General features: G+C 42.1%; 1 protein-coding gene across 1 annotated transcript in view; it reads right to left on the bottom strand.

Annotated features, from left to right (window-relative positions):
* Nucleotides 1-11,613: 11,613 nt before the first annotated feature.
* LOC115178401 (uncharacterized) overlaps nucleotides 11,614-15,603 on the bottom strand; it is a 17,235-nt gene continuing 13,245 nt past the window's right edge. The window contains exons 4-8 of the mRNA XM_029739577.1: nucleotides 13,034-13,117; nucleotides 12,573-12,756; nucleotides 12,361-12,460; nucleotides 12,129-12,260; nucleotides 11,614-11,977 (exon numbers count right to left, since the gene is read on the bottom strand). Of these exons, the coding sequence (XP_029595437.1) occupies nucleotides 11,904-11,977; nucleotides 12,129-12,260; nucleotides 12,361-12,460; nucleotides 12,573-12,756; nucleotides 13,034-13,117 (574 nt within the window). The 3' untranslated portion in view covers nucleotides 11,614-11,903. The remainder of the gene's footprint in view (nucleotides 11,978-12,128; nucleotides 12,261-12,360; nucleotides 12,461-12,572; nucleotides 12,757-13,033; nucleotides 13,118-15,603) is intronic.

Genomic DNA, 15,603 nt, shown 5'->3' with positions numbered 1-15,603 from the left:
TTTGAATCCCTGAGCCGACAAGGTGAAAAAAATCTGGCAAAGTTCGCTTGAGCAAGGCACTTAAACCTAATTGTGCCTGTAAGTCGCTCTGGATAAGCATGTCTGCTAAATGTAGGCAACAGGGTGTGATTTGGGAATGTGGACTGAGTCATTTTCAATATCAAGCCGTTTTCTTCTAAAGGAAAAAGAGCTGATCCAAGAGCTTTTGTTCTTTTGTTAATGTTCTCAAACGCTCGTCTAGGGGATGGGCAAGCAGATAGGTGAATTCCAAGATTTTAGCTTTGTAATGTGGGTGTATTTGGCTGTATAATATAATACTCAATACCCAATTTGATATCCCAGATGTGTTCTTAGATATTATTTATTTGTAATGCTTTATTCATGGTATTTTCAGTGTAATGTACTGATTCAGAATAATATAATAACATGATGTATTGATTCACCAAGTGTAAACCTATAGGGGGTATACAGAATATACTGTATAGAGGATATATTGAACATGACGCCCTGTAAACTATACATTTCCTGTGCATTGTCACTCATCCCACCAAAATATTCATATTTTTGTCTCTGTATCTATGGGGGCATGTTTGGATAACCCAACATAACATACAGAGTGATGTAACACATTATTAAGTAATGCTGAGTAGGTATAAAGACCTGAAACTGGTTTTATTGAAGGATGAATTGTCTAGATTAGGCTTACAGATAATTGTGCAAGTGGCCAGTTAACATGTACAAAAATGCCATTCTTAAGTTGCAGGTACAAGGCTATTTTCCCTCACTTTTTAGATAGTCCTACACAGAGTTCAGGAGCCTGTATGAGTTAATCTAGGATCAGGTCCCCCTCTGACTTATTATGATCCTATATCAGCACTCCTACTCTGAGACTGTTTGTGAATATGGGCCCTGATTTTGGGACACTGTGAAAAATAATCAGTAGACAGACTGACTAATATCCTTGACTATCCTGACCTCTTCTGGATAGCCAGACAGTAGACAGGATGGAGACAGTTCTCCATTCAATCAAAGTTGTCAAATTAATCAATCAATAATGTAGTTTTAAACTGAAGGGTTAACCTTGAGTATTTTTCAGAGGAAACTCGATGCCATCTAGAGATTTACCAAGAGGCCTTAACCCCTCACTTTACCATTCACATTGTTAATTCCACATAAAAGTGCATATATCTTATATGCCTCTAAACACCATTCTTTCAATCTTAAAAAATCTATAAAAACGCTTCTAACGATTAATCAATGAACAACTCACACCAAAAAAATCTAACATACAACGCTACTCATTCATTATGCAGTCATCTGAAATAAATGTAAAAATGACCATTGTAAGAGCAGGTAATTTACAGCATACCGGCTAATGAGTAGTCCTGAAACAGAACTCTAGGGGAACCCCTGGCTGCTATTTAAGATATGACACAGACATTGCAACTTTCTGACTGATTCTCAGACACATTTATCATATAAATGTAAATCCATACATTTGAAGACATTTGGGGGGAAATATTAAACAGATTCACCAAGCTTCGATGCTTGAACCCGTGAAAACAAATTCCTCATTTTAGTCATTTAACCGAGGCTCTTATCCAGAGTGACTTACAATAGCAATTAGGGTTAAGTGCCTTGCTCAAGGGCACATTTTTCACCTAGTAGTCTCGAATCCGCGGCCTTTTGGTCGCTAGGCTACCTGTTGCCCCAAAATACCACACTGGCTTAAATAAAAAAAAACTGGTTGCAGTCATTCAGCTTGTCTACTGTCTGGCTCTGAGGCGTCTGCAAAGTACCACATTTTTATTTTTTAAATCAAAAATAGCCCAAGGCCTATGCAGCTGCTCTGCAGGCATGGCTGGATGAAACTCCCCCCAATGTTTCAATGTATTTTCAGAAATTGTTACATTTTCTGCCGTTAGAGAGGCTATCCCATGTCCTCAACAATACACCATTAGCCTCTCATTTAGGCTTAGAATGATCATCAGTGTTATGCATGGGAAGGCTGACCTCAGACACCTGATCTGACCTGATTCTATAAATTATGGCCGGGTCCAGGTTCTCCCCACTTCTCCCGGGGTGCGTGTCCGTGTGCTCTTGGCCATGGATTTTACAGGTGTGGTCGCTTCATTCAGCAATTGCCATTCAACAATACATATGGAAACCATATGTTTGACTCCATTTCTTTAGTTGAAGGCCGGTGGGAGGAGCTATAGGATGACAGGCTTATTGTAATGGCTGGAATGGAATAGCTGGAAAGGTAACTAACTGACTTGCCTAGTTAAATAAAAAAATACATGTTTGACTCCATTTCTTTAATTGATGCCTTTAGTTTTCATGGTGCACAAGACACCAGTCAGATTTGTACTTGTCTCTGTGGACTATCCATTTGCAGAGGCTGTGGGGATGACAGTCCATCACTCTCTAAGACATATGCTAATGATATTGTATATGGTTATATTATGTAAGAACAATGGTGCAACTAGGATTGCAAAATTACTGGAACTTTCAATAAATTCCCTGGTTTTCCGAAATCCTGAAAATTGATGCCTTTTCCTAGACCGCTATGTGCATAACAGCAAAGTTAAGCAGCATATTGTTGCTGAGAACAATGCAGCGGAGGCACTAGCAGAGTGAGAAGAGAAAGCAGTCCTTGCCTTAATTGTCTAAGAAAAGTGAAGAGAGAGGAAACCAACTTAATTAGGTCTGTAATCAATAGCCTAACTGTTAAATGTGCCTGGTTTAATAAATCATCCAAAGGATATACACTACATGACCAAAAGTATGTGGACACCTGCTTATTGAACATCTCATTCCAAAATCATGGGCATTAATATGGAGTTAGTCCCCCCTTTTCTGCTGTAACAGCTTCCACTCTTCTGGGAAGGCTTTCCACTAGGTGTTGGAACATTGCTGCGGGGACTTGCTTCCATTCAGCCACAAGAGCATTAGTGAGGTCGGGGACTGATGTTGTGCGAATAGGCCTGGCTTGCAGTCAGCGTTCCAATTCATCCCAAAGGTGTTCGATGGGGTTGAGGTCAGGGCTCTGTACAGGCCAGTCAAGTTCTACCACACCAATCTCGACAAACCATTTCTGTATGGACCTTGCTTTGTGCACGAGGGCATTGGCATGCTGAAACAGGAAAGGGCCTTCCCCAAACTGTTGCCACAAAGTTGGAAGCACAGAATCGTCTAGAATGTCATTGTATGCTGTAGTGTTAAGATTTCCCTTCACTAGCACGAACCATGAAGAACTGACTTGTTGGAAAGGTGGCATCCTATGACGGTGCCACGTTGAAATGCACTGAGCTCTTCAGTAAGGCCTTTCTGCTGTGAATGTTTGTCTGTGGAGATTGCATGGCTGTATGCTCGATTTTATACACCTGTCAGCAACGGGTGTGGCTGAAATAGCAGAAACCACTAATTTGATTAGATAGATAGATAGATAGATAGATAGATAGATATACTGCTCAAAAAAATAAAGGGAACACTTAAACAACACATCCTAGATCTGAATGAAAGAAATAATCTTATTAAATACTTTTTTCTTTACATAGTTGAATGTGCTGACAACAAAATCACACAAAAATAATCCATGGAAATCCAATTTATCAACCCATGGAGGTCTGGATTTGGAGTCACACTCAAAATTAAAGTGGAAAACCACACTACAGGCTGATCCAACTTTGATGTAATGTCCTTAAAACAAGTCAAAATGAGGCTCAGTAGTGTGTGTGGCCTCCACGTGCCTGTATGACCTCCCTACAACACCTGGGCATGCTCCTGATGAGGTGGCGGATGGTCTCCTGAGGGATCTCCTCCCAGACCTGGACTAAAGCATCCGCCAACTCCTGGACAGTCTGTGGTGCAACGTGGCGTTGGTGGATGGAGCGAGACATGATGTCCCAGATGTGCTCAATTGGATTCAGGTCTGGGGAACGGGCGGGCCAGTCCATAGCATCAATGCCTTCCTCTTGCAGGAACTGCTGACACACTCCAGCCACATGAGGTCTAGCATTGTCTTGCATTAGGAGGAACCCAGGGCCAACCGCACCAGCATATGGTCTCACAAGGGGTCTGAGGATCTCATCTCGGTACCTAATGGCAGTCAGGCTACCTCTGGCGAGCACATGGAGGGCTGTGCGGCCACCCAAAGAAATGCCACCCCACACCATGACTGACCCACCGCCAAACCGGTCATGCTGGAGGATGTTGCAGGCAGCAGAACGTTCTCCACGGCGTCTCCAGACTCTGTCACGTCTGTCACATGTGCTCAGTGTGAACCTGCTTTCATCTGTGAAGAGCACAGGGCGCCAGTGGCGAATTTGCCAATCTTGGTGTTCTCTGGCATATGCCAAACGTCCTGCACGGTGTTGGACTGGAAGCACAACCCCCACCTGTGGACGTCGGGCCCTCATACCACCCTCTTGGAGTCTGTTTCTGACCGTTTGAGCAGACACATGCACATTTGTGGCCTGCTGGAGGTCATTTTGTAGGGCTCTGGCAGTGCTTCTCCTGCTCCTCCTTGCACAAAGGCGGAGGTAGCGGTCCTGCTGCTGGGTTGTTGCCCTCCTACGGCCTCCTCCACATCTCCTGATGTACTGGCCTGTCTCCTGGTAGCGCCTCCATGCTCTGGACACTACGCTGACAGACACAGCAAACCTTCTTGCCACAGCTCGCATTGATGTGCCATCCTGGATGAGCTGCACTACCTGAGCCACTTGTGTGGGTTGTAGACTCCGTCTCATGCTACCACTAGAGTGAAAGCACCGCCAGCATTCAAAAGTGACCAAAACATCAGCCAGGAAGCATAGGAACTGAGAAGTGGTCTGTGGTCACCACCTGCAGAACTACTCCTTTATTGGGGGTGTCTTGCTAATTGCCTATAATTTCCACCTGTTGTCTATTCCATTTGCACAACAGCATGTGAAATTTATTGTCAATCAGTGTTGCTTCCTAAGTGGACAGTTTGATTTCACAGAAGTGTGATTGACTTGGAGTTACATTGTGTTGTTTAAGTGTTTCCTTTATTTTTTTGAGCAGTGTAGTTGATTTTATTAAAACACATAGGTTGTTTTATATATGGAAAAATACACGTTTTAAAATTTGATTGTTCGAAACAAGAGACAACTCTCCGCCAATATTTGTTGTCGTCGGGGACAGCCTTGTAGGCTTACCTGGTATTGAAGGCTTGACTTGACAATCTCCAAATGTCATTAAACCTGTTGGTGTTTTTTAACATATGTCTCTTTCCATTCATCCAATGGCCGCTGCACAGTTTGGATTGACGGATTTTAGTTAAATAATTTAAAAAAAGTACATATACTGAAGGCCTATGTAACTTCATATAGCCACCCAGAAGAAAGGCACACTGACACCCACACCTCAGGTTGACTTGGTTTATATCTGCAGGAAAAGATTTCAAACAGTGATGACAGAACGGTCCCAGCCCCACGTTCACTGGTTAGGTAGGACACAATATATATTTCAGATAGGAGCAACAGTAAAGATAACATGCCCTAAATACAGACGACAAGTACAACAGTGGAGATTGCGGAGGGGAGGACGGCTCATAATAACAGCTGGAATGGAATAAATGGAATGGCATCAATCACGGCTGTCTTATTCCCTGTCCTCAAGCTGACGAAATAACTCAAGAGAGTTTCCCCTTTTCAATCCGCATAGGATAAAAATGGTTTTACAGTAAATGAACAAAGATGTAAACAACTCTTTCACTACTGCTGTATTCAACCTTTTCTGGCCCATGGTGTTGCATGTGAATGTTTATCCTTTAAGCTTGGAAAAGAGACTCTTAAACCCAGACGTGGAGCTTGAGTGTGCTTAAAAAGGAGACCATGTTTGTAACTCATTTATTTTTACATTGTTTGCAAACTGATACGTGACACATTAACTCACACACCACAAGTTGTTCTTTCAAGGAAAATAACAAAAAAAGGCAAGTCTGAAGACCTCTCGTATTGCCAACCTTACTACAATGGCAGTAAATATTTCCAACTTGTGTAATGTTTATATCCAATGGCCGATGAGCACTGATATGTTTTATCTATAATTTATCTACATATGACAAGGATTGAAAAGGATTTGCCAGTAGATTGTCGCCTTGATTCATGACGATGACCGCTCGTCTAGCTTGCTGGCTAAGACTTTGAAACTGATGTTGACATGATCAGTCCAATCAAAGCTACGGTAGATATAACGTGATTTGACATTTTATCTGTGGCCAATGACCTTCAGCCTTCTTAGATGGGCACTTCTAATGTAACTCTATGGCAGTACCCGAAGGGGCTTGAATTTTCGAGATCTCCCCGTAAATTTTGCGGTGACATAGTGTCCCCATGAGTGACAACACTGAGCCAATCACGGTGCAACTAGAGAACATTACCAACCCCTATTCTCCGTATTTTCCGCTGGCTGCCCCAGCACCACAAAACACCTGCATTTTGGAGCTACCTTACTCTAGAAAGCACTGATCTAGGCTGAAACACCCGCATTTTGGAGCTGCCTTACTCAAGAAAGCACTGATCTAGGCTGAAACACCTGCATTTTGGAGCTGCCTTACTCAAGAAAGCAAAAAAGAGACCATGTTTGTAACTCATTTATTTATTTTTACATTGTTTGCAAACTGATACGTGACACATATTAATGCCAAAATAACATGCAAAACAGGCAAAAAACAAAAACATATATTTTTGCTAAACAGTTAGGGTTTAACAGGAGGGGCTCTGCACAACCTGCCCTGAATGACAGGTCGCCACTGTGAAATAGCCTTTAAATACATTAAACGGCAACATAAATATATACATAGGCAATTCTCTAAAGACTGGATTTATGAACGAGTTTTCAAAGGACACTATTGTGTTTTACAATGTTAAGGCGCTGCATCTCAGTGCAAGATGCATCACTGCAGTCCCTGGTTCGAATCCAGGTTGCATCACATCCGGCCGTGATTGGGAGTCCCATAGGGCAGCGAACAATTGGCCCAGCGTCGTCCGGGTTTGGCCGAGGTAGGCCGTCATTGTAAATAAGAATTTGTTCTTAACTGACTTGACTAGTTAAATTAAAAGATAAAACAAATGTACAGAGGAAGAAGACATGAACCTGCTCTCAGAATATCTATCTCTGACTGAAGAACAGGCAGACCAACTTTCCAAATAGGGGAGAAGCACTCAAAACCCACAAGTTGTTCTTTCAAGGAAAATAAGAAAAAAAAGGCAAGTCTGAAGACCTCTCGTATTGCCAACCTTACTACAATGGCAGTAAATATTTTATCAATTCGTCAACACATAATGAAAGGAAACGTACTTACTTCCATTGTGTTCCCTATTTCCATAAATACATACATTGACATAGATACAGACACAGAGATAAATATGTTGTGCACATAAACATAACTTGGGGTTAAATTCCCATGTACTGAATAACAAAACACAAGCTAAATGGGTTTCCATCGCGTTGTCAACTCACTGATGGTTTTGTCACAAAAAATGTAGGCATAGGTACAGTATAGCGAATGTGCCCACTCAGGTATTGGCACGTGCGCTCTAGCCAACAGCTTGCAGATCCAGTGAAGGTATAGCCTACTGCATGAGGAGATTACTATGGACAAAAGTGCGAGATTATTTTTAGTTGTAAAACTGCAGCCAAGCATCGATCATTATTCACCAGAATACATTTATTGAAAGGAGCATCAACTTCATCACCGTGCACTTTCACCACCCTGTGAAGTTCACCATTATTTATTTCATCTGTAGCCTAATAAACTGCATGCTTTCCCATGATGTCGTCATGTTTTTATCCGATATTTAGGCTACTTTACTCGCATAAAAAGGTTGGATGGAAGGAAACCTGGTCAATGTCAAGTCATTTTAAGGATGCTGAAATTATATTTTGGATGAATGTGCGCAGGCCTACAGGAGATGTTGAAGTAGCCTAATCAGATTAAAACATTGTGATTGGTTGTGTTTATGCCACATATAAAAAGGTAATACATTTTAAAAGTGAAATGATAAATATTTATGCTATTTTGAAGCGTTAGGTTCTAGGTGCGCCAAGAACAGCCGCTCGGATTGCAGAGGAGGCAGAGCTTATTAAGATTATCTGATAACTGGGCCTGTCGGGAGCATATGTGGCCACATTATTATAGGACGACTTGGGAGAATGATGATCTGCAGCAGACAGCGTATTCAGAATCAGAAGTAAAAATACAGCCAGACTGGCCTGCTACTGTGCCTTTCTAGTCCTTATAAACTGTCCAGAGTAGACCCACAACTGATCCAAATCAAATTCACTTTTGTTTTTCTGCCATTATTCAAATGACATTTTCACGCAGCCTAGAGTAGAATGTTGTACTCACTTGAAAACAATAATGCAATTACTCATTGCATTGTTGTTTTGTAGGCTAGTCTAGGTAGGTTATTGATTGTCCCAAAACAAGATCAATAGGGGAGATTTTTAAGCCGTCACATGTCTTCACTGCTCTTTCGTGTGCAATGACGCACCTGGCTTCTCTGCTGCCTATCAGCTATTCCTATTTGTTCTTGTGGACTCATATTACAATTGATGCTTTTACGTGTGGTATGATGGCTAGTTAGCCTATTACAGATCTGGACAAACGATCCACCTACCACTATTGTCACTATGAATGGTGGATAGAGGGAAGGATATACCGTTAGACTGGTAGACTATATTGACCTGTGGTATAGTTACGCAATAAGGTCCGAGGGGGTGTGGTATATGGCCAATATACCATGGCTAAGGGCTGTTCTTACACAATGGAGACAGCCCTTAGCCGTAGTATATTGGCCTATACCACAAACCCCAGAGGTGCCTTATTGCTATTATAAATTGGTTACCAACGTATTTTGAGCAGTAAATAGAAATGTTTCGTCATACCTGTGTTATAGAGTCTGATATACCACGGCTGTCAGCCAATAAGCATTCAGGGCTCGAACCACCCAGTTTATAATAAAGGTTAGCACATGGAAAAGCGTAGTGCAGGAAAGTACCAAAATACCTTGATATAGGGGAGACTTCTGCAAGCAGCTAAGGAAATGTTTCTAGGATGGAAGAAATGTTATAGTAAAACCTGCAAATAGCGAATTTAAACCAGGGGGAATGCATTACCCTCCCCTGTGCCCAATAAAACCCCAGAGCAAATTATTATTAATTTTTTAATTGTTTGACAATCCTCCCTTATTTTGGACCACCCCTCCCCCAGTAAAATGCCATCTGTCCCTTACTTCTCAACTAAATACATTTTGGAGGGGATTCTAACAAGGCTACAATGTTTGGTTTCTTGTGTGAACAGTCGCTGAGATTATATTTGGTGATCAATGCAGATTATGCTACTTTGATGCATAGCCTATACTATAGATCAGATCAAGGAACAACACTGCCCTCACGGCTCCATAACGAACGATACACCGTGTCTCACTTTTCAGGAAGTAAACGTTTTTCAAATGCCCGAGCGTATTACAAGGTGCCGGCCCTTTTGTGCCGAAAAACGACAACACTGCGCACTGTATCTACTGTCTCTGCAGAGAGTATAGACCATTACGTCCATGACGGAGGTGAGGGACATGAATCAGGACACAACCTACATGTCAGGTGCAATTCTTGACAAATGTGTACATTTTTGACAATTGTGACTGCTGCGACCCTGTGACTATTGTTGTGACTACTACTGTCACAGAGACAGGGCACAGCCCTCTACTGACTGCTGCGACCCTGTGACTATTGTTGTGACTACTACTGTCACAGAGACAGGGCACAGCCCTCTACTGACTGCTGTGACCCTGTGACTATTGTTGTGACTACTACTGTCACAGAGACAGGGCACAGCCCTCTACTGACTGCTGTGACCCTGTGACTATTGTTGTGACTACTACTGACACAGAGACAGGGCACAGCCCTCTACTGACTGCTGCGACCCTGTGACTATTGTTGTGACTACTACTGTCACAGAGACAGTGCACAGCCCTCTACTGACTGCTGTGACCCTGTGACTATTGTTGTGACTACTACTGACACAGAGACAGGGCACAGCCCTCTACTGACTGCTGCGACCCTGTGACTATTGTTGTGACTACTACTGTCACAGAGACAGGGCACAGCCCTCTAGTGACTGCTGTGACCCTGTGACTATTGTTGTGACTACTACTGACACAGAGACAGGGCACAGCCCTCTACTGACTGCTGCGACCCTGTGACTATTGTTGTGACTACTACTGTCACAGAGACAGGGCACAGCCCTCTAGTGACTGCTGTGACCCTGTGACTATTGTTGTGACTACTACTGACACAGAGACAGGGCACAGCCCTCTACTGACTGCTGCGACCCTGTGACTATTGTTGTGACTACTACTGTCACAGAGACAGGGCACAGCCCTCTACTGACTGCTATTATCTTAACTATTTCTTGTACATTTTTGTATTTTATTTTTGTACTGCCTTTGGTTTTATGTTCCGTGTCGTTTGTTTTTTTCTGTTCTGTTTAGCTCTTTATTGTCATATTGTTTTTGTTGATCTGATCATTGTTTCCTTTAAATTAACTATTTAATTTAAATAAACTTGAAAAGAAACCATCACTCTTGGACTCATTTTCTTTTTCTTTCTTCTTGATAAGAGAATTATCTAATGAAGGTAAATGAATCAATAATCCATTATGAATTAGTAGTTATGTAGCATGGATAATAAACTGTAAGTCAATGTACTGAACGTTAGTCCCATCAAGTCTAGACATGGGTGTGTGAGATACCGGGAGGAGCCTTCAAGGTTCTCCTGATCTATGGGGAAAGGAACAGGCAGTGCTGGAACAGTGGTAGCAGGTCAAGGAAGAGATACTGTTCACCTACTGTCTGTGCGTATGTGTGTGCATAGGTTATCTACGGTTGGTGTGGATGTGTGTGCGTAAGCGGAGAGAGAGGATAAAATGAACATCTTTGTTATTTGGACCTCAGAACGTTCTCTGAATAAACTGTACAAGACCCTTTGCAGAAAGCTGAGTCCTTGCCTAATTATTAACCCAGTGTTTTACAAACCCTGGGGATTAGTCAAGGCTTATTGATTGCTAATTTATAGCATTAGGATAGAACATTCCTTTGACAGTTCTTCTTTCTTTACCTTTCTATTTAGGTCTTCTTTCAACAATCTGATTTCCTTTTCCTTTTCCTCTTTAATACATCTGATTTCCTTCTCCAGTTCCTCTTTCTTCTGTATTGATATCATATATTGTTCCTGCATTCTATCTACCTTAGACTTACAGCACCAATTTATGATAAGAATGATGATTATTGCAACAATGATTGTCAGTTTAAACTTCATGTCGGAATCTGACATTTTCTCAGCCGATTTTTCAACAGCCTTCAATGCCAGATCATTTATCTCCTTTCTCTTCTCCTCCTCCTCCTCCTCTCTAATCTCCCTTTCTGCTGCCTCCCTCTTCTTCTCCTCCTCCTCTCTAATCTCCCTTTCTGCTGCCTCCCTCTTCTTCTCCTCCTCCTCTCTAATCTCCCTTTCTGCTGCCTCCCTCTTCTTCTCCTCCTCCTCTCTAATCTCCCTTTCTGCTGCCTCCATCTTTATTCCCTCCTCTTGTAGTATCTGAGCCCTCTCCCTCTTCCTCATCTCCTCTCCCCTAAGCCTTTCCTGTGTCAGCAATTCTGCCTCATGATGATAACCCCTATACTCATTCAGTAATTCTTCTATCTTCTCTAGCAGCTCTGTGACCTGAGTGTTGGCATTCTTGTCCTTGTTGTTAAAGACATGGTATCTGTCCCCACAACTGCTAACTACTTGTAGTAGATGGCTGCTGCCCTTTATAAACGTCTCTACTGGTTTCCCCTCCAGCTGGTCTACCCCAGTGAACAGAACTATTGTGTACTTTAAAGCCTCCTCTCCAAAATGTTCCTGGATCCATTGTACTGACTTTCTGTCCTCATCTGTGAATTCCCCCAGCCTGATCACCAATAGGAAGGCATGAGGTGTGGTGTTAATGCATTCAGCAGTTTTAACCATAACTTCATCAGGTTGCAACAATGTGCCCAAGATACCTGGAGTGTCAATCACAGTTATTCTATTCTGACCAATAACAACATTTTGTTTCTCACACTGTGTGGTCACAGACACCGGAGAAGCCTCTGCTCGAAACACCTCTCTTCCCAGGATGGTGTTTCCTGTTGAACTCTTCCCTGATCCAGTCTTACCCAGCAGAACAATCCTCATGTCAAGTCTCCCCTTACCTGCAGAGACACAGGACATGTAATGAGTAAATGTTATAGAATATATGGAATCATACTCTGCAGAACAAAACATTGGAAATGCAGTTGTGACTCCACACACCCTCCGCTGTGGGACTCATATGATACCAAAGTCCTCCCAGACTCAGAAGTAGAAGTATGACGATCCAGAGAAGGCCTAAGGTTTTTTCCCGTATGCCAACCTGAGGAAAACAGAGTAAGTCATATCTGTTACTAAATTTATAGTTATTTTATAATCCTAAATCAACTAGAATACAACTAAGAATATAACTGGGAAAGAATGAATCCCTCTACCTGAGTCGAAGTCCATTCTATTTCAACATGGCCGTGCTCATCAGTGGCATCCACTAGCGTGTGTTTCTTTAGTCCTGGGGCCTTGTAGTGGTCTCTACCATGGTCCTCACAGTACGCAGCCTTACAAACCTTGCAGAACTTCACAGCTTTGTGAATGCGTCCCACACATATGTCACACTTCCGTCTGGTACATTTCACGTGATAGAATACAATAGAACAGCAAAACATTATTGTCCACACAAACGTTACATTTTTTTATTCCTAAACTAATTCAAGCTTGATAACCAAAGGGGTGAATACTTATGTCACCAATGTACTTCAGTATTTTCTTTAATTATTTTGTTTATAAATATTGTGTATATCAGTGACAAAAAAAAATCCTTATTAAATCAATTTTAGTTCCAAGTTGTAACACAAGAAAATCTGGAAAAGTCCAAGGGGGTGAATTATTATGACCATACCTTTGATGTTTACCACCAGATCCTTGATCCATCTCACCTTCCTCTGTGCTACACACTGAGGAGTTCGTCTCCAGAGACTGGCTCCTAGGAACGAGAGAGAGATTAGTAACCTAAAACAATCTTGTATACCTAATCTGATCACTCTTTGACCGCTTGTAGTCACAGTAGACACTTTCCCTGATATGACAAGTCTCTGTTACTGCCCGTTTACTTAATTCGTACACTTTATTTGAACTCTGAGCGCGGGCGAACGACTGCCCCCTCTCAGTGAGGATTTTAAGTTCAAGGCCGACCGGGGTACTGCAGGCAATGTTACAGAAATCAGGATCCCCATTAAGCGCTTTTCAGACACCCACCAGAACATCGGCGAGTACCCTACCGGCACAGAGTACCCCACTTGTCCCTCTAGTCAAAGCGGCTGGTGCCTTCACATACAAGGGCGACAGCCGCCGGTGACCATAGGAACGAAATCAATAAACATTAGTAACGTGCAAAAAGTGAATCGGTATAAGCACTATAAGCATTCATTAAACTGTATTTACATGCAACAGAAAATATTACTCAAAAACAAAATGATTTGTATTGTTAAACATGACTCTGTGAACTGAGAGTGTTAGCCTGCTAGCTAACCAGCGGGCAAGTTAGCTGGTCCTGCTGTTGGATGGAAGTTTTGACGTATCACCAAACAGACTACGTTTTCTACTGTGAACACCGCTTTCCACCTAGGCTGAGCGGCTTCCACTGGTGCTCACCGCTGACCACTCCACCTGGGTTTGAATTTTGCCCCCACCTAGGCTTCATTAAAAATGAAAAGGCCACCCCGTCCGCTATCTGTCAGCGCTTTATAATCAATGGGAGTATAGCGATCTTCGTGGTCAATATCGTGGATATACCATTTATTTTCTAACACAATCATGGTACCTACACTTGATTCTATACTGAACAAAAATATAAACGCAACATGCAACAATTTCAAGGATTTTACTGAGTTACAGTTCATATAAGGAAAGCAGTCAATTGAAATACATTCAATAGGCCCTATTCTATGGATGTCACGAGTGGGAATACAGATATGTGTCTGTTGGTCAAAGATAACAGGGGCGTAGATCAGAAATAGGAGCGTAGATCAGAAAACCAGTCAGTCTCTGTTGTGACCACCATTTGCCTCATGCACCTCTGACACAACTCCTTAGCGTAGAGTTGATCTGACTGATTATTGTAGCCTGTGGAATGTTGTCCAACTTCTCTTCAACGGCTTTGCAAAGTTTAGTATTTGTATTTATTAAGGATCCCCATTAGTACCTGCCAAGGCAGTAGCTATTCTTCCTGGGGTCCAGCAGAATTAAGGCAGTTTATACAATTTTAAAAACATTACAATACATTCACAGACTGTGTGCCCTCGGGCCCCTACTCCACCACTACCACATATATACAATACAAAATCCAGGTGTACGTGTGTGTATAGTGCATATGCTATCGTGTGTGTGTGTATGCATGCGTCTATGTTTGTGTTGCTTCACAGTCCCCGCTCTTCCATAAGTAAAAAATCTTACTGCTTGCATCAGTTACCTGATGTGGAATAGAGTTCCACATAGTCATGGCTCTATGTAGTACTGTACAATACCTCTTGTAAATACAAGCAGTGATGAAGTCAATCTCTCCTCCACTTTGAGCCAGGAGAGATTGACATGCATATTATTAATATTAGCTCTCAGTGTACATCCAAGTGCCAGCCGTACTGCCCTGTTCAGAACCAATTACAATTTTCTTAAGTCCTTTGTGGCACCTGACCACATGACTGAACAGTAGTCCAGGTGCGACAAAACTAAGGCATCTAGGACCTGCATTGTTGACAGTGCTGTCAAGAAGGTAGAGCAGCACCTTTATCATGGACATACTTCTCCCCATTTATTAAACCTTCATTTTACCAGGTAGGCCAGTTGAGAACAAGTTCTCATTTACAACTGCGACCTGGCCAAGATGAAGCAAAGCAGTGCGACACAAACAACAACACGGAGTTAGACATGGAATCTTAGCTACTGTTGTATCAATATGTTTTGACCGTTTACAATCCAGGGTAACTCCAAGCAGTTTAGTCACCAACTTGCTCAATTTCCACATTATTTATTACAAGATTTAGTTGAGGTTTAGTGAATGATTTGTCCCAAATACAATGCTTTTAGTTTTAGAAATATTTAGGACTAACTTATTCCTTACCACCTACTCTGAAACTAATTGCAACTCTTTGTTAAGTGTTGCAGTCATTTCAGTCGCTGTAGTAGCTGACATGTATAGTGTTGAGTCATCATCATAGACACTCTGGCTTTCCTCAAAGCCAGTGGCATGTCCTTAGTAAAGATTGAAAAAAAAGTAATAGGCCTAGACAGCTGCCTTGGGGAATTCCTGATTCTATCTGGATTATGTTGAAGAGGATTCAATTAAAGAACATCCTCTGTGTTCTGTTAGACAGGTAACTCTCTATCTACAATATAGCAGGGGGTGTAACACATACATTTTGCCAGCAGCAGACTATGATTGACAATGTCAAAAGCTGCACTGAAGTCTGAGAC

The sequence above is a fragment of the Salmo trutta genome, chromosome 38, assembly GCF_901001165.1.
Source record: "Salmo trutta chromosome 38, fSalTru1.1, whole genome shotgun sequence".
NCBI lineage: Eukaryota > Metazoa > Chordata > Actinopteri > Salmoniformes > Salmonidae > Salmo > Salmo trutta.
Note: the sequence above shows the minus strand (reverse complement) of the source record. Positions and strands in the feature narration are given on the sequence as shown.